At 42.8% G+C, this 19281-nt stretch overlaps 1 protein-coding gene across 2 annotated transcripts in view; it reads left to right on the forward strand.

Moving 5' to 3' along the window:
- Positions 1-220: 220 nt before the first annotated feature.
- EXPH5 (exophilin 5) overlaps positions 221-19281 on the forward strand; it is a 37821-nt gene continuing 18760 nt past the window's right edge. For both annotated transcript variants that reach the window (XM_039718551.1, XM_039718554.1), the window contains exons 1-2: positions 221-531; positions 18277-18434. In XM_039718551.1, the coding sequence (XP_039574485.1) occupies positions 413-531; positions 18277-18434 (277 nt within the window). In that variant the 5' untranslated portion in view covers positions 221-412. The remainder of the gene's footprint in view (positions 532-18276; positions 18435-19281) is intronic.

Raw genomic sequence — 19281 nt, forward strand, 5'->3', positions numbered from 1 at the left:
TGCCACAGCGAGCACCGCGCCGAGCGCTCAGCGCATCGCCCGACTCAACCGGGGAACACGAGCAGGGGGCGAGCGGCCGCTCCAACACCAACTCCCACTCCGGTTCCGGCTCCGGCTTCGGCCCCGACGGCGCTGCCGCCGCCCCGCTCCTCCCAGCCCTGCCCTGCCCTGCCCTGCCCCGTCCCGCCCCGCCGGGCTGCGCTGCGATCGCTGCCGAGGGAGTTGCCCAGCCGGGGCCGGGGCGGTTCCGAGCGCTCGCTGCGCCGGCTGTCGCCGCTCAGGGACACGCGTGTCCCGCGGTGCCGGCGTGCGCGGCCCGCCCGCGTTCGGCCATGCTGGTGCGGCTGCCCGCTGCGCGGGGGTCAGCGCTGCCCGCCCGCCTCCGCCCGCCCGCCCGCCGATAAGCCAAGCCATGACCGCAGCGCCCCAGGGGCCAGATCTCAGCTTTCTGAACGAGGAGGAAGCCAGGGCGATTTTCCAGGTGCTGCAGAGGGACGCGGAGCTCCGGCGGGCAGAGAAGGACAGAGTCAGGTACCGGCGGTGCCCATCGCGCCCGTGCGGAGGTGGAGGGCGCGGAACGGGGTTTGCGGAGGGCGCACGGCCCCAGCCCGGCGGCGCGGGGAGACGCTCATCCCGCCGGGGAGAGCGGGAAAGGAGGTGGGGAGCGGGAAAGGGGGTGGCCGGGGCGCCCCGCGGGGAAGGGTCTGTGCCGGCCAAGGCGGCGTGGGGCTGCGGTGCTGCCCGCGGTCTGGGAGCGCCAGTGGCTCCCGGCAGCGCTGGCTGCCGCCGGAGCCGTCCGGCCGGGCACCTGGAGCATCGGGACGTTTGGGAAATGCGTGTTGTGACAAAGACGGCTCTGAGTCACGGCTGCGGCTCCCCGTGGCACCTCTCCTTCCCCGGGGAGGAGGAGGAGGAGGAGGCCGCTTCTGTGCTTCACCGTGCCGCTGGCATGGGGTGTGGGCTAAACACCGGTACCCGGGAGACCACGGCGACGGGGAAGTTGTGCCGGACCTTGCAGGGAAACGTAGCAACTCTGCGGCTTTTGAGTCGATCCTAGCAGCTTTTGGAATCAAAGCCAGGCGCTCACCTGCTTGAAAGGTAGTTCACAAGACTCTTGAAAGCGACTTAATTGAATTCTCTCTGCCTTATCAAGATATAGGACACCTCGACCTTGTTTCTAGCTGGTATTTCCCCTTTGTGCAATCATCAAAGCTATTTGTGTTGATAGTGAAAGCAAAGGTCGAGGAATTAATAGAAATTATGCTGGAAAATGAGCCGTTTATTATTAAAGGTTATAATTTCTTCCCGCAGGTATGAATTTTGGCACATTGTTAAGTGAGAGGCAGTGTCCTCTCAGATTTGCAAGTGGGCACTTTTCACAAGTATTGCTTTCATGTAAGATACAGAGGGAATGTTAATGAGTAACATTTGCGTCAAGTGGATTTTTGTACTGTGTATTTTTTATTTCACTAAAGTGGATTTTATGATGAGCATGGTTAAATATTATGTGTCAACAATGACTTACATCTAAAACTTGTCTTGGTTTTCCATGGCATGTGCACCTGGACTGAGTTAAGTTTCACAATTTCTTTCTTCCATAATTTGGTATTACTTTTGTTTTTCTGATTCATTTCTGTTCCAAGTGTCTTATTATTACCCTCCCAAAAAGGAGAAAAGTTTTGCTGGATATAGGGAATTACATAGCTGGAGGGTTCTAAGTTTAAAACTCTAAAGTTTTTGGGACTAAACCTGAAGCAAATGCATTGAAACTTCCAATATTGTAGAAAGCCTTGTGAAGCCTTTTGAGGTCAAGACTTTCACCTGCCCCCAAATTTGTATTTGTTTCTTTCTCTGTGCACTTAGGACTTTGTCAATAGAAAATGTTATTTATGTGAAAGTTGTCAAAATAAACATGGTATAACAGGAAGTTTCTGGTGATGCTTTACTGAGATGTAGTCTGTTTAAATCTCAGCTGAAGAGGCATTCACAAGTTGAGCAGAAGGTAGGTGAAGTATTTATGACCAAGGCGCCATACTGAAAATCTAGGTTAAACCCTGGATCTGTCAAAGGTATGCGTCCTTGGGCAAGTTTCCTAATCTCTCCTGGACCTAATAAAAGTACTTTCTTCCTCACCCCACTTGTCTACCTGGTCTTATTTAAACTGTAAGCTCTTCAGGCCAGAAGACTCTCATCAGGAGCAGACAGGTTCCAGTCTGTGTGGTGTTGCCCTGTGCTACTATAATCAAAGTAATAACAGTGATCACCCTGCAGGGCCAAATCTTGCAGTTCCTATATGACCACAGTGAGCTTCAGAGGCTCTAAACAGAATTGCATTTTTTCCCCTTTGTCCCATATGCCTGCCTCCTTGTCATTCTTATTACTATTATTTTGATAATTAACTTCAAAGACATTTTTGCAGTACAAAAGTTTTGAAAGAATGCCTGAGAACTGTGGCAGCTCACTCCTAGGATATTTCCAAAGTGTGATTTTGAAGCTATTTGATTGATGCTGTCAATCAAACAAGGCATACAGGAGACGCTGTGGAATGGAAAGAGCAATTTCATTAAGACTACTCTTTTTGCACAAAGTTAGTGAAGTGAGTTGCCCTTCAAACTGCTCTTGAGCATGGTTTTGGAAAGAGCTAGTTGGAGTTGGGCAGGGCCAGGGACCAAATCAATAACAACCGGTGGTCAGTAACAAATTGGTAAAGTGTTTACAGTGACCATCTGTATTTACAACATAGCATGCTCCTGTATAGAGCAATCTAGACTGGACTGACAGTGGGAATGAACCATTTGCTGGCAGACCAAAGTCAGGTTCTAATGACTGTGCTGATCTTGTCCATACTGTTTGATGTCGATACGAGCAAGCACATAGCTGTCTGCCAGTCTCTTAAAAGATCAATGAAAAATTGAAAGTCATTCCTATTTATAACAATTCCAGAACACAAAAAGCAGGAACAAGCTACATTTGTTATACTGAAAAATGTTAACACCAGTTAATTTTGAAAGACGAAATAAGAAATAAAATCAAAATATTTATTCTGACATTCTCTGTGGTTAATTGTGACTTCATCAAATGTATTGAGCTTGCAATTATTTCCTGACAAGTACATTTCTTTTCTTGTTGCTTACCTGCACTGGGTAGAATTGGATCTCTCTTCATCCAGTCAGCCCATGCCTTTGTGAAATGAAGTGTATAATGGGGAGATTTTCTGGGGAAATCTTGCTTTATACAGCCTCTCTCGTCTCTCTTTCTCTTTGTAGCCTTTGTACAGAGCAGGAACGTGTGAGTTAGGTTGTCAATTGTGCACATTTGTGCAGCTCTCAGCTCGGCTTGGTGCTTCCCCTCTTGCTGCTCCTGATGCCCCAGCACATTCACAGGGTACAGTTGGACCTTGCTTGGCTCCCTTGGAAGCCTTCGGACCTCTAAGCCTGGCCTGGGACCCCTGTCAGTATAGCTTTGGCTTTTATACAGAAATGATCTCTATGTCCTGTTGGACCTTAATTTATTCTTGCTATGGGCAGGGAGCAGAGCTGAGTTCCGGCCTGCTGGTTCCCAGGACTGCATTTTTTGGCCGGTTCTCTCTTTCCAGTGCCCTCTCGTGGCTCCTCTCAGCAATACCTTTGAGCAGTCACCCCAAACCAGCTGTACCTGCCTCCTTCTCCTTGAAACAAGTTCAGAGAAGCAGCAACAGTCAGCTTTGGTATAACTTATATGGCTGCTCACTGCTATATACACTGAAAATATTTCAGAAACTTATTAATCATGTATATAATAATTTTAAAGAAAAAAAAAACTTATTAGTTATGAACTTAGGTAACACTTGCCTTCAGATTTATTTGCTCATCCAATTCAGTTTCATTCATAATACCAATTCAAAGAAAATTTCATTTATCATGTTAGTGCAAAGAGAGATGGAATTTAGGGTTTTTATATCAATATACGTGTGTTATTCCCTTATAGTATTTGCAGTATTAAGGCAGAAATCCAACTCAGGTCATTAAATGTTACTTAATAAGCCTGGTTAGTGAAACTGATGATTTTATAGATGCTTGTGGAAGGAGGTGCCTTGTCACAAATACAACAGTTACAATTAGATGCCAGGGAAGAATGCAGCATGTTTGCAGTGCAGTATCATGTTCAGATGGCTCCCCAACAATTCCGTTTCTATAAGAGTGCACTGAATGCTTGCACAGTTATTAATATCACAGATCAATTTTCTGTGTGTAATGAAATAGGCCTGAAAATCACAACATTAAAACATTTAATGTTTTTGACTAATGGTTTCAAGACTTCAGAGTGCCCCCAGCTCATCTTCTTAAGCTTTGTTCTGCAGCTACTGGGGACAGAAATGGAAAAAAGAACTGACAGCTAATACTTGCACAGAGAGCTCCAGGTCCCACAGGCCAAACTAGATACTGGGGACAGAAATGAAGAAAAGAACTGAGAGCTAATACTTGCACAGAGAGCTCCAGGTCCCACAGGCTAAACAAACCTGAAGATGCTTCTTTTTTCTGTATTGATGAAGCAAATGGGCAGGGACAAGAGAGGCTGACTGCCTTCCATCTCTTCAGGACAGCACTTCAGAGCCTGGCAGGTACAAACAAACCTGAAGGTGCTTCTCTTTTCTGTCCTTTATTGGTGAAGCAAATGGGCCAGGTGAAGAGAGGCTGACTGCCTTCCATCTCTTCAGGACAGCACTTCAGAGCCTGGCAGGTAGCAGAGGAACTGGCAGTCCCTGTAGGAAGTCAGCAGCATTAGGGCATGAAGCTATGGGATACAGAGGTGGAGCTAATGCCTTTTATCTCCAAGGCAGCTCCTCCCTCTGCAGAGTGTGGAGAGCAGACAGTGCCCAAGCAGGTGTCATTCCAGTCAACTTTGCATCTCTGATGTCTCATAGTGTCTGAACTCTGGGTGTTGAGATGCACCTCCACCCCTGGAACTGCATCAAGGCCCAGAGAAAGCAGCTGAGATGAGAAGAGCCAGGAGACATGGAGCCAACTACTTAAAGGAGGCAGCAGGTAGGGGGATGTGGCATGGGAACAGGTAGCTGGTACAGTTGCAGGTTGTCCAGAAAGTGAACAGTTGGAAGAGAGAGTAGAAGAGTTATGGATAAATAGAAAATTATGTAAAAGGGCACAAAAGCTCTGTATTCTTTAATAATTTTATTTAGGAGACTTGGTTGTTTTATGTAATGCTCCTGTTACAACTGCATGCAATAGTCTTGTGCTGTTTTTGTTCACTAATTCTTGAGAAAAAGGGAAATACTGTTATCTTCACTTACAAATGAGATACTGAAAATAACCGAGAGACTGACCCACAGAATAGGGAAATGAACCTACCTTCCCTAACAGCAATTTACTTTCTAGATCATGTTTTGAGAACTAACTGTGCATGTATTATTTAAGGATCTTTTTTCAGTAGGAAGAATAGAAGAATAGCAAAAAAATAATTGCTAGCTCTAGAACATATCTGGCACATCAGCCACTGTCTGTGAATAGGAACTGAAAAAAAGAGGAAAGGGAAATGGAGCTTGTGGGAGAGGAGAGCACTCATTCTGTTTGGTTTAATTTGTTTTGCTCTTTTCCAGGTTGGTTTATGCTTTTTTTTTTTTTTTTGGGCGGGGGGGGTGGTTAGTAGATTTATTTTGAAGATGACTATGAGAATGGACAGCAGCAAAACAAAGGTTTATTTTAATTTACCCTCAAATTTGAAGATGAAAAGCATATTAAATTAATTGGGAGGTACAGTCAGCACCACTCAGTGCTCCACTCTTGCTGACCCATTAACAACATTTGAGTGTTGTGGGAAAGATGAGTCCTCTCCTTAGACTGTTCTAGACAGTCTCTAAATGAAATAATTTGGACATAGTTACTTGTTACAGGCACACAGCTGTTCTCACTGCCTCACGCAGATCATTTACTGAGTTCATTTGTTGCAAGTAATTCCTTACTGTATTCTCCTGACCGCCATTTACTCTCACAGGTCTGGCAATAGATGGTGGGAATACAATCCTGTGTTGGAAATGTATTTTTTTACCTTCTTCTCTTGGGAAGATATTTGTTGCAGAAGTGCAGACATACTCAGTTTTGTATCTATTTGGGCATATTCGTACTTGGTGCTTCAATTATATTGTCTTGCTTACAGTTTGAGAGCATTGCAGGCTTTATTTTGTCATAGTCACAGAAGTAGTCCTCTTTGCCTTCATGGAGACCAAGAATAACTTCTTTGGTGCTAGAAATATAGATTTAAGGCTCAACTCCTCATAGTTACAAAGAATTTTAAAATCAGCTCCAAAGTACCTGAGCTGCATGGGTGAGGAGAGCAGACAGGATACCAGGACAGCATTACTTGGGTATATTGTTGTTCCAGTGGAGCTCCCTTCCTGAACAAAGCATTAATAAAGAAATTCTTTCATAAGAGATACTCCACCCAGGAATGTTTCAGGGCGCAAGTGTTCTATTGTGTCTTGATGTGGAGGAGATACTATTATTACTTACCACTGATACTGTGCCACTGGTGTGTTTAGTGGTTTGTAAACACTAATGAAAATAGGTCTTTGAAGCCCTGAAGGGCTAATATGTTAAAGAAGTGCCAGTAGAAGCAAAAAGCGCAGGGAAGATGGGGATTTAAAAACCTTTACTTGCTTTGGTAAACAATTACTATCATAAGAATCCCATTTGGAGACTTCCCTTGTTTGAGTGGAGTACTGTAGCCAAATGCAATTGGTAAGTTGCATATCAAGTTTTTTCCTCATTGTATTTTTTAATAGTCCTGTCTTGTGGTGGGGTCTAGACTCAAAGACTGGGGCTTCACACAGGGTGAGAAAGAGAAATGGAAATGGCCATGGGCAAGTAGGCACTGTGTGTGCCATATTCTCTGTTGGTTTTTACTCTGTCCATCTGGGCTCACTAGACCAAAGTCTGTGTTGTAACTCCAGTTTTATACCTACAAAGCAGAATCTGGACCAGCCTTGCTGCCAGCTCGTTGGTCTTGTCCTTTCATAGTGAACTAATTTCAGTGTCAATCCTTTCCTCTAAAGATTTGCACTTGGTGTTTGAGGATGGGGTTTCTATGATGTGTGTGGTGACAGAAGGAAGAACCTTTTGAGGTGTGTAACGTTTGAAAGAGCCTGCCTATAGGGCACTGAATGTATTTCTTCTTTTTTCAGGTTGCTGGGTGCACGGTGGCTCCCCACAGGGCTGGCAGGGCAGGGCCTGTCCGCGGTGACACAGACGGGCACCGCAGCCATCGTTGTGGTGGCATGGCGGGGCCGGGGCCGGCCTGTGGGGCTGAGTCACGCTCAGGGTTGGGGTCGGGCCTGCTCCACCACAGTCTGGTGCTACAAGGCAGGGCTGGAATGATGGTGCAGGACCGTGGTCAAGCCGAGAAGTCGTGTCAGGACCAGGCCTGGTGACAGTGACCGGGGTCAGCCATGGCCCCGTGATGGCCGGGCAGCCAGGGGTGAGGTGGCCGGGCTTGAGGCCGAGTTGGGTGCCAGCCTGGGGGTCGAGGCAGAGGCTGTGCCCAGGCTGAGCTGGGCATGCAGCTAGGGCTGTAAGTGGAGCATGGCTGAAAGGCAGCTCCCCGGGGAAGGAGGGAGGGTCCATCCATGCTGAGGCCTCTGGTCTTCGGACATCTTTGTCTAAGGACACCCAGCTCTGCTCTCCCCAAGCTGGTCCAGGGCCCAGGCAGCCAAACCAGGAGCAGGAAGGACATTCTCAGGGCACCTTCACCCGTGCTCATTCAAACGCAGTCCTTGTGCCTGGTCTTGCAGACTGCTGAGACTAATGTTTGCATTTTCAAGTGACCAAACAGCGTAAAAGTGAAAATCACAAAGATTATTATTTTTACTATTGAGCTCACTTTCTGATGTCACTAGGGCTGCCAAAAATAAGATGGTGTTGAAACTGATGAGATTTAAGCAAAGACTTACTGTTAAATCATAGGCAGACTTTTTCCAAGTCCAAGCTTAATGGTAAAAGTAGAATTCATTGAACTCTGTCTATACAGATAAAGCGACCAGCTTTCAAGAATAAATAGGTCGGACATAGCAGAGCAAGCAAGCACTAACTATTGAGTAGACAGTCAATATGGGGAGTCATTCTGGAATAACTAATTCAGAATGCAAATGCAGAATAGTCCAATTTTTTAGGTTTTCCATGGATTTGTGACCCAAAGTCTTGCACACCTTGTAGAAAGTCTGCACACTTTCCGGGTTTGACCTTTCCAACAGTAATGTCTCTGTATTCTCAACACTCTCTGTCTCCTTCACAATTCAAGTGCAGAAGTTAAAATTAATAATTGGCATTATAGTTGGAATTGGAAATTGCCATCACATGGAAGAAGACAGCTTTCCATAATAGGCTATCAGAGAGTCATTAAGGTGCCTGTATGATGAGAATGATTTTCTCATGCTGACGACTTCTGCAAACTCTGTCCCAACACCTTCAAGTCCTTGCATGCATTTCAGAAATAATAAATTGGTTATGCCAGTAATTCAAAAAAGTGTTTTGCAGAAACACATCTGATTCGTGTTCAGAGTGGCTGGCTATCTCCCTGTGCTACTGGCACAGCTGTGCTCAGGTGGTGTGCTCAGGTGACATGTGTCACATAGGCCTGTCAAAGGCTGCAGCACTTGCTTTCCCTAGTGAAGCCCAAGGCACTGGAGTTCTGCTGGATTTGGTCCCTGATGTGCTTCAAACTCCTGCATGCATCCAGACATGCAGCACTTGCACCTCCTGCAGACGTGGCTCTCGGCCTGGCCAACAGCTGGGGGCAAAGCTGCTTGGGCTGTGTCAGGACTCCAGCTGATGTTCACTGGTTTCTGTCAGATACTGTTTTGATGGCATTTTAAAATTGTTGTGGCTATCCATCTCTTTTTCTTTTAAATTTAGGTTTGTGTATACTGAATTTAATTATCCTTTAAAATCTTTTTTTTCTCTCTAAATCTAGTTTTCAAATAAAATGGTGTCTGGCCCATTGGAGTTTTGAATTTTGGACGCAGAGACCCCATTTTCTTTTCTGTTCCAGAAATTTAACACAGGACTATCTAAACTAAGGCCTGACATCTGTTTGGTCTTTCCTGTACTTGTTTTAAATTGACAAATTACAAATTTCCTTGGAGCTTACAGTCTGAAAAAATTCACTACTTAATATTTAATACAAGAAATTCATTAAAGCAGGTAGGGAAAATTGGATTTGTTCTGAGGACATGTGCATCTAAAAGTTCACAGGAAATGTATTTCTAATCCTTCTTTGCAGCTAAATTATTATGTTTACACTGTTAACTATAATAAACTGTATTTAAATGTCTGCATTTTAAACTCTTAGCTGAAACAATCTTCTTTTTCTCAGTCTTACCTCAGAAATAAATAAAACCATATACTGGTACCATATTAACTGTGAACAAACACATCAAAACCACAGAAGCCAAGACTAAATGATGAAAAGTACAGTGTGTTTACACTTTATAGCACATAAATTACATTGAATATACTTTGTTGCTGGAATAATCAAGGAGCTGTAGCACTTCTAGTGGCCATATCTTTGGATTTTTAGATCAGCATGGGTCTGAGTGCAGAAAGCTGCAGTGAGGAAAAGCTGCAGCACTGTGTCTGGGGTGCTCTGCAGTCTCTTTCTCCATAATAGACTTGTGTGTTCTTAAAGACATATTTATATGTGTCTATTTGTGTGTTCTTTAATATACGTAAAATTATACACATGTAAATACAATATTTTAAAGCATTATTATACTATAATATTTCCATTTCCAGTGGAAGAGTTGTGATGAATTATGAGTCTAAGGTACTATAGCAGAGGATCTTTGTGTAAGTATATATTACATACATGTATATAAGCATTACATTTCCAGATGAAAAACACTCACTGCGTCAACTTTTAAAGCTTTCATTAATTCTTATGACCTATTTCCTTAATTTAAAGCAATGTAAATGAGGCTTTTGTAGTGTTACAGTAACACATAAACTGTGTGCAGGTACACTGACCTGTCATATTTCTGTTGTGCAGAACTGTGAACTCTGCTCAATGTGAGACTCTGCACAATTATCTGAGATTGCAAAGGTGTATTTTGAGAGCCCTAGGCTTCAGGCTTAGCTCTGTACAAGCAAATGTCTGATCCTTTTTGGAGCCTCTCAGTTTCAGAACTCTGTGCAGCCCCATGGGCCATCATACATAAACCTGCTTGTAGAGATGAGGTTTGCTCTTAATTTGAAACCAATTCCCCTCCTACAGATTGCTCACCTAGCCTGTGTTTTGGTGGTTTTTTTTTGGTTTTGGGGTTTTTTTTCTTATATTATTTGTTAGGAAAGGTTTTTCATAACGAAAGTCAAACAATAACATGAGGAATAGTGTCTGCATTTTATATCTTTGTAAGGCAGTTAACTTTACAGTACATGATTGAGCTGTAAATTACTTGCAATAGACGACTGTCTCTTTGCATGCTATCAATATTTATAAAAGTTCATTGTAATCAACCAGCAGCTCTGCCCTGGCAGAGTAAATATGTCTCTGTTAATCATTAGCTTCAGATTTATTGAGAGACCTGATCCTCAGCCTTCCAACCCATCATGTGGTACACATGGTATACATCTTACATTTCTATGTAAGATTTCTGGGGCAGAAATTCAGAAGCTCACAACTTATTCGTGATATGCAGTGGTTTTGGACTGAGACTACATCTATGACTGCAAATAAATCAGAATATTTACATGGAGAATTATATCCATTGCCTCTATTAGCATGTATTAATATTAATAGAAATTCCTATTAATGAAGTAATCTCATTAGAGACATTAATTACTACCATTCAGAAGCTATGTGACACACTTTAAAGATGATAAGTGGCTTTTCTTTCCGTTGCATCATGAGTTTGTTGTGTTACTACCATACAACATTGGTAGGTAGCTTGCAATGTAACACCCTTTTTTCTAGACTGTCATTTGTACCTACAGAGACATTGTAACTAATCGATGAAACATTCACAGAATAGAGCTTTCCCCTCTATTGCATGTGTTGTGAAAAGAAGGGCAGAGAGTCAGCCCAAGCTGGAGTCACCAGCAGCTGTCACATTCCTAGTGGTATTCCACCTCCTTCCCTCTTAGTGACCAGCTGGCCAGAGGACTAAAAGCTTTCATTTTCTAAGTATGTATAACTGCTAAAAGATCTGTACTTACAGAGTTTTCTGTTTGTTCCAGCAGGGCTGAAATGATGTTTTCACTGTAAACCCAGGGTAGCTGCTAAAGAAATAGTTTAATGTTAAAAGTAATGTCTTGAGGCATTGTTACACCTTGAGATGCATGATTAATCACCCTCAGCTCCCGTGATCTCAGTTTTCAATGCTCTGTTTTGAAAACTTACCTTTTTGAAGGCAGTCATTGAGCTTCTCATTTCAGAGCTTTAACTGAGAGCTTCTGAATTCTGAGCTGCCAGAACAGAGAGGAGTTATGCAGTCAGCATGAGAATTAACCTTTGTTCTTGCCCTTACAACATTTCCTAGTTTTCCATTTCAAAGGAAAGTGTCATTCTATGCTCTTGCTCAGGAAAGCAGACAAAAGCTTCAGGGGGAAAGGAGTGTTGGACTTGATGAAGGAAAACAGCAGCTAGTGTAAGTCAGTATATTAATTTCACATAGTTTAATATGAGAAGCTAATGTTTTGTAGAAAATAGGTAACTTTTGGTCACTGTACAAAGGGTGCTGAAATTAAAGATTTGTAGACACAAAAGCCATTGTGGTTTATAGAGTAAAAGTATTTGATGATGTCCATTGGGAGTCCAATGTTTTGTGTATGCTCATAGTCTCACTGTCTTTGTGGATTGTGTGTAATGAATGCACACAATGCCACTGGATTAGGCTATCTCAAAACAGGTGATCAGCTTTAATTTAAAAGAATAAATTTTTAATATAGTGCAATAATTGCAGATTTTGTGATTTATTCTACTTTTTAATGAAGAGGAGGAGAGGTGGAAGTGGAAGGGTTTTCCCCATGAGCAGAAAAGGTAGAACTTTAGTAAGGGCAGAAAAGATGTTCTATCTTTAACTCACATATTCCCTGACTGTATCTCTGACACACACAGCAGGCCTTAATGTATGAATCTCATACCTGTTCTCAAAAAACTGTTCTAAGGACAAAATTATATTTCTCTTTGTAGGTATCTGTTTATGTAGCCCTACTTGCTGTTTAAAGGATATTTCTGACTGCATATCAAATTCATGTGCAGAAGTGGTATCTTTGTGTTTTAAGTACTTCTGCCTATTAAATGTACAGTCTAGGAGGAAAAACTAGAGGAGATTATTTGCTTTTCACCTCCTTCTGCCTTCTGTCTCTTGGTTTTGTACATTACTGGAATATAAAAATTTAGGGATAATTATCAGCTGGCAAGGTCATGCGACCATTAAAGTGAAATTGAAAACATTCTATACAGTTCAGTGCTGGGCACCCCTGGCCTTCAGATGAATATTTCTTGGCACTTTCACTTGCTCCTTTCCACGCAGGGTTGTCACCACTAGGGGACTCTCTCTCCTGCAGCCTGACCTGGTGCCTGTTCAAGAGAGTTCAAGTCCCTCCATTACATTTATTGGTGTTTGGGTCCTGGTCAGTCACAGACACTGAACCCACACACTCTTTATTCTGCATTGTTGTGACACATCCTCTGTGCCCATGCACATCTTTAGATCTATTGGTCACATACCCAGATAAATACATCTGAGGGCAACTTAGTGGGTTAATGGGGGTTATAAAATGAATACCTAATCACAAAAATGGCAGAAGGATGAAAAGGATGAACATGTAGAAAAGTATTATTTCAGGGGAAGAGAAAATTAAATTTGACCTAGCAGGTTAGATTCAAGCGTTATTGATTGGCAACACATTTTGTTCATCGAAATAGAGGAGACCTTCACTTTTCAGAGAATTAGTGCAGAAATGCTTAATTTTACAAATATCAAATTAAAAAATAAGTGAATTTTCAGTTAGATCTTTTTGCATTGTCTTGTAGTATGTACAACCAAAACATGGGAGTCTTTTCTCCTCTGTGATTCATCTACTTGTGCAGTCTTACATGTAATAATGAGGCTGACTTGGTTCATTTTTATTAGCCAAAGAGTCAACAGTAAGAAAGAAAAATAAACAAAACATGCTTTAACGTGAGTAAAAGTATACTAGCTACTAAGAATAAAGACTGCCTTAGAAAACAGACCTGTTGTGTGTCTGACATGCTAGGAAAGAGTGTGTTGACTCATTGTTTTTCTTCCTGGTAGAATTAACCTGCCACAGGAGCTTCTCTGGCACCTTGGAAACCAAAATGTTGTTGTTATTGCTATTATACGTTTCTAGGAAATGGCAGATAATAATTTTTTTCAAATTATTTCAGCTGTGGTAGCCTTTGCCTTGGTCAGTAATACTTATTTTCCCTTTTTTTTCTAAATAAGATGACAACTTGGAAGTATGTCTTTAAATTGTTTTCGTAAAATTAAAAGGAACTATAAGTAAGAAAATATACTTGCATATGCATTTGTCCTGGTTTGGGACAAATTTGGAAGGGAATTTCCAAAGGGATGCTCTCTAAAGGGCAAGATTCAGCAGCTCTTCCCCCCACCTGTTTGTGATAAATCTGCTTCGAGAAAAGTAGAAGAGTCTGTTTATTTACCAAGCAAAGTATTCACAAACATGAGAAAATGAAAAACATTAAACAATGGAACCTCTTGTTGTTTTGAAGAGATGGCACATTCAGAAAGAGTCCTTTGTAGTTCAGTGTCCTTTTCATGGGTGTGTCCTCGGCTTTCTCTCAGTCTCTCCAGGCTCAGGTGTGGTGTCCCGGCCTCAGTGCAGCTTGGGGGACCCCTGGATGGTAGTCTTGGTGTTCCTGGACCGAGCAATGGCTGAACAGATCCAAGAAAACCCTTCTGACCTCAGCTAACAAGAGGAAAAACCAGCAAAAACAGCAAGGGAAAACTCCCTGTCTGCAGAGCAGAGAACTCCGAGAGCATTGCTTACCTCTGTGTTTTAATACAGCCTCCAAAAAAAATCCATGGCTTTTCCTTCTCCCCGACTTCTCTCTGAGATCCAGTTTTTAGGGTGCAGAACTTATTTCTGGGCCAAACAGTGAGGATACAATCCAGCATAAAGTTGCCCCAGGACAGTGTTTTAGACGGCTTTTCCTTCTCCCCGACTTCTCTCTCAGATCCAGTTTTTAAGGTGCAGAACTTATTTCTGGGCCGAACAGTGAGGATACAATCCAGCATAAAGTTGCCCCAGGACAGTGTTTTAGAGCTCGTGGCTGTGACAACAGAGTTTTCTGGAAAAATAGCTGGTCATAGAAGTGATGGAGTTGTACAGTTTGCCAGTGCAGCGTAATGTACAAAGTGGTGGGAAGGGGATAAGTTGAAGTTAAAAAAATATTAAGAAACAACAGGTTCTTCAGGCATTGATTTTTAATTGACCTCTAGCCTTTTCTTCCTGACAAAGAAAGGAATATGAACAGAGTAAGGAGAAGAGCTTGGTTTAGGTTACTGCAAGTTATCTGCCCTGCTGTATTTTTTATCTAATGCTTTCAACACGTTTTTTTTTTCTGTAGTCCTTTCAGTCTTGTATTTTCAGACATTGAGAGCTTTGATCTAATGAGTGAATTTGGTCTGTTTATTCTTCACCTGGTGCAATTCCTCATTCTTTGTAGTTGCTGCTTATCTGTTCATTTATGAGGTGTGTGGTATTTTTTTTCTGTAATCCTTTCAGTCTTGCATTTTCAGACACTGAGAGCTTTGATCCAATGAGTGAATTTGATCTGTTTATTCTTCACCTGTGCAATTTCTCATTCTTTGTAGTTGCTGCTTATCTGTTCATTTATGAGGTGTGTGGTAAGAGTCCTTTAGGGCCAAATCCTGCTCTGCTAAATTCAATAGGAATAATAATTTCTGCTTTAGCAAAAGTGGGATTGAATCAATCCTCTGTCCTCTGCAAACAAGTGCTGTCTCCAAATGTCCTATTTGGCAACCCAGTTTCTACAACCTTGAACACGTGTTCCTCTTTACATTCAGAGTGAAGATGGTAAGGAAAATGCCTTTCCTCTTACAGTAGCAATTAAAGCTCCTTATTATCCTAACAGGAAGTGGCAGGGGAGGCTACACATCTATTGACAGTATTTATGATAACCCACATGAAAGTCTAGAGCATACAAACATTTAGGGTAACTTTTCCCTGGAGATGTCTGTAAGAAATACTGGGACATCCTTGTGCCAATAAGGAAGAGATGTTTTTAAAAACAGTGCAAAGAAGTTGCTCCTGAGTGATTCATTGGTTTAGACGCTGTGTGGAATAATAGATGGGAAAAGATAATGAGTCTGGCAGGTTATTTAGGGTTGCTGCCTGCACTCCACATTTAGGGTTTGTGGAGCAGACTCCTGTAAGTAAGCCTGAGAATGGATTTCCCTTCAATCCCACAATAGTTTATAGATACTTTTCCCAGTCACAATCACGTTGTCTCCTCTCAAAAGGTAGTGGCTCCAAGTGTACAAGACAGCTGTAGGCAAATGAGGAGTAAGGATGGATGGAGCAGACTGGGAAGCAGGATCCTGGCAGGTCATTTAGGGTTGCTGCCTGCACTGGTTTGTGGAGCAGTCTCCTGTAAATAATCCTGGGAATGGATTTCCCTTCAATCCCACAATAGTTTATAGATACTTTTCCCAGTCGCAATCACGTTGTCTCCTCTCAAAAGGTAGTGGCTCCAAGTGTACAAAATAGCTGTGTGCAAATGAGGAGTAAGGATGGATGGAGCAGACTGGGAAGCAGGATTGGTGCATTTGGTTTAGAGGGCAGTAGGTGTTTTGACACTCCTAAGGTGCAGTGTCTCAACACCTAATGTGCAATCCAAGTAACAATAGTGCTGCCTCAGAGGCAGGCTCATTGCAATACTGACTGCAGATACCATCTCCTGCTGTAATTGTTTCTCGAGATGGGCTTTCCTTCTGGCTCACGGCTGGTGTTCATTAGTGTCGTGAGGGGCACGTAAACTTGACAGAGCAGGTATGTAGGGAAATGCTGTGGTTTGGCTGGGAGTCATCGCACAGGAGAAATACTTAACCCTCGTGCGATACTGCAACTACATATCATGTATCCTATATATTAACTGTTATTCGTTACTCAAATAACTACAAATACAGGGTTCCATATATGGGCCTGCATATAAATATAAATATGCACAGGCAGTTTAAAGGATTTATTTGATTAGCTGGGCATGGCAGCACAATTCAAAAGCAGCATATTCACAGATAATGACTACACATAATGCCAAGCATGCACCAGTACAGACTTTACAGTGCAGTCAGTGTTTGTGCAAGACTTTAACGCCGTTCCTCAGTGCAAGGCGCGTTCGTGCAGTGCCTGGCTATGGTCGATTATGGAATGATTGTGGGGTTTTTGTATTCCCCTTTGCTCTGGAATGCGTAGATGTGCGGCCCGCAGCTGTTTCCCGGTCCGTCCCGTCGCTTCCCGGCCGCGGGCGCTGGGCGGTGCCGCCGCCGGGGGGCGCCCCGGCCCCGCCCGCCGCTGCCCGGGAGCGGCGATCCCGGAGCCTCTGCCCTCTGGAAAAGCCCTTCGGCCCCGTGCGTCCTGAAAGCGCGCGGGGATGGATCGCGACAGATGTTCTCCTCCTTCGGGACTGCAGCAGAGCTGCCCTGGGGTTGTTTCCCGGGCAGCCGCTGTGGCTGCAGCTACTCCCCAAGCAGCTCGTGCCTTCCTCTCCGTGCTTTTACTCCTCCCAGTATCTTGGGTCCCCTTGGGTAGCGCCACAGGAGTGAGGTCATGGAGTTGGCTCCTGAGAGCACATTGTTCATCCCCTCCTGTTTCACATCAGTGCTAGGCTGCGTTCCCGGCTGCACAATGCATTTACGGTGTTTAGTCACTCCCATGGTGCGGTAACATCTGCGATGATTAACATTTTTGCCTTTGTAATAAGTTTATTTGGAATGGCTAGTACTTGTGCATGTGGCTGTGTAATCTTCTTCAAGGGAAATACTCATATCCCAAAAATGTCTCCCTCCAGCCTTCCTGTCCATCAGATGCCACCAGATGCACAGTAGGGACTAGTATGGACAATGAACTCCATAAATTCCAGATCAAAATATATCCATTTCCAGACTAGCTGTTTAATTTTAAGTTTGTTTTGTGAAGTAGTATGGTCTCAGATGAGTTTTTATTTAAATTGATAACTGAAGCAACTTATGTTCTCTGAGAGCATCTGTATTCCTGGACACAGATTTTTACCACTGATTAAGGAGGCAGATTTACATTAAAGCCTTGCTCAAACATTGGTATTACCTCTCCAGGCTGTGCACGAAGTCTTGTTTTGTTGCCATCAGCATCAGTTGGGGGTGTGGATTTGCTGTATTTGCATCTATACTTTCGACACTAGTGTAATGTAATTTGAAAACAAAAGTAACTTTGCATGTCCCTTTCCAATCCTTTGCAACTGTACCATGTTCTTTTCTGTCCAGCTAAACAATTCCTTCCTATGACCTCTAGGTCTAAAATCTGAACTTGCTACTAAGTATCTTCTTCAGTTGCAGCCACAGTTGCAGCAGTGTGTAGCTTGCTCAGGCGCACCTCAGTGTGGCAGAACATTCATATTCATTATTAGTTGCCTCCATCCATATTGAACACAGGCAGAATCACTATGCATCAAGGAAAGAGGAAGATGTGATAAACTTGTTGAACATGTTTCATGAATATCTATTAACTGAATTCTCAATTTACTGCTCTACTTTGCATTGAAAATGTGTAGTGGACACCTCATTGTCAGGGCATCAGTGATCTACCCCTAGAAAATAAAAGTAATCTTCTTATTACTTCTACTTAAATGACTGAATAAATATCTCAAAATTTCCTTTATTTAGAGTGTTATTTATTCTAAGTTGATTTTGGATCAACTTAATCTTACTTTCAATTAGTTTTAGAATGCATATGAATTGCCTTATTCTTGCAAGGAAAAAAGATGCACTCCCTCAAGAAAGAGAATAATGCAAGCATATGAGTCATCCACTCAACCTGGTCCCATAATCTCATTCTCTCTCTCTACTAAACAGTAGAATGTTGCTGTCACTAAAATGTGATTACTGTGAATGTATCATGTCTCATTGCCTTTGTAAAAGTCATTATATGTAGAGATATACTGTAAATACTTTAATGAAAAACAGGGAGAGTTCCTAACGATGGCCCTGTAATATCTAAAATGGCTTAATTTGTGTTTTTTTCTTTTTAGTAAACTTCTGAAGAGAAGGAAGTCTGAAAAAGGGCTGCAGGGAGTGACTGGAGAATGGTTTGAAGAAATAAAAAGAAGAAAATTTCAGAATTACATTGATGTCAATAGAATGTTAAAACCACCATTAGAGCATCAGCTAAGGAAGAGCAAAAACATCAGTGAGTTGCATTTGTCCATTTCCTTATCTATATAATAATGGTCACCAAACCAATGTCTTATGGCATGTCAGAGTGTAATAGTTAAGGAGTTTCTGAAATTGCACTGACCTTCTTCTCATATCATAGTTTTACTAAAGATGTATTTTCAAAATGGGTATGTTTCTTTGAGCAGGTTCTGTTAAAAGCAGAGCTGGGATTCACAACAGAAAATCCCTGATATTTTGATGCCATAGTTAGAATCATAGTATGGTCCAGGTTGGAAGGACATCAGAAGATCTTCAGGTCCAGTTTCACATAGGAAGGGGAACCTGGATGAGATTATTTGGCACTGTTTGCAGTCACATCTTGTAGACCTCTAGTGATGGGGACTCTACTATGTCCCTGAGGAGGCTGTTCCAGTGATTAATTGTTCTCACTGTGAAAAAAGTTTTTATTAATCAAAATGAAATTGCTATAATTACAGTAAATACAGTGGTAGTTTCCCAATCAAAACTGTGATGTCTGCATTGTACAAAAAGGTTGTGGTTTAACCCCAGCTGGCAGCAAAGCACTACACAGCCACTCACTCACTCCCCCACCATGAGAGGGGGTGAGAATTGGAGGGCTAAAAGTGAATTGAGGCAACAACAGTTGATAGATAAAGCAAAAGCCACGCACACAAGCAAAGCAAAGGAAGGCATTCACCACTCCCCACAGTCAGGCAGGTGTTCAGCATCTCCAGGGCTCCATCACATGTGACGGTGACTTGAGGAGACAAATGCTGTCACTGTGTGTGTCCCCCCTTCCTTCTTCTTCCCCTAGATTTTATATGGTGAGAATGATGCCATATGTTATGGGATATCCATCA

The sequence above is a fragment of the Passer montanus genome, unplaced genomic scaffold, assembly GCF_014805655.1.
Source record: "Passer montanus isolate IOZ18808 unplaced genomic scaffold, ASM1480565v1 scaffold4, whole genome shotgun sequence".
NCBI classification, from domain to species: domain Eukaryota; kingdom Metazoa; phylum Chordata; class Aves; order Passeriformes; family Passeridae; genus Passer; species Passer montanus.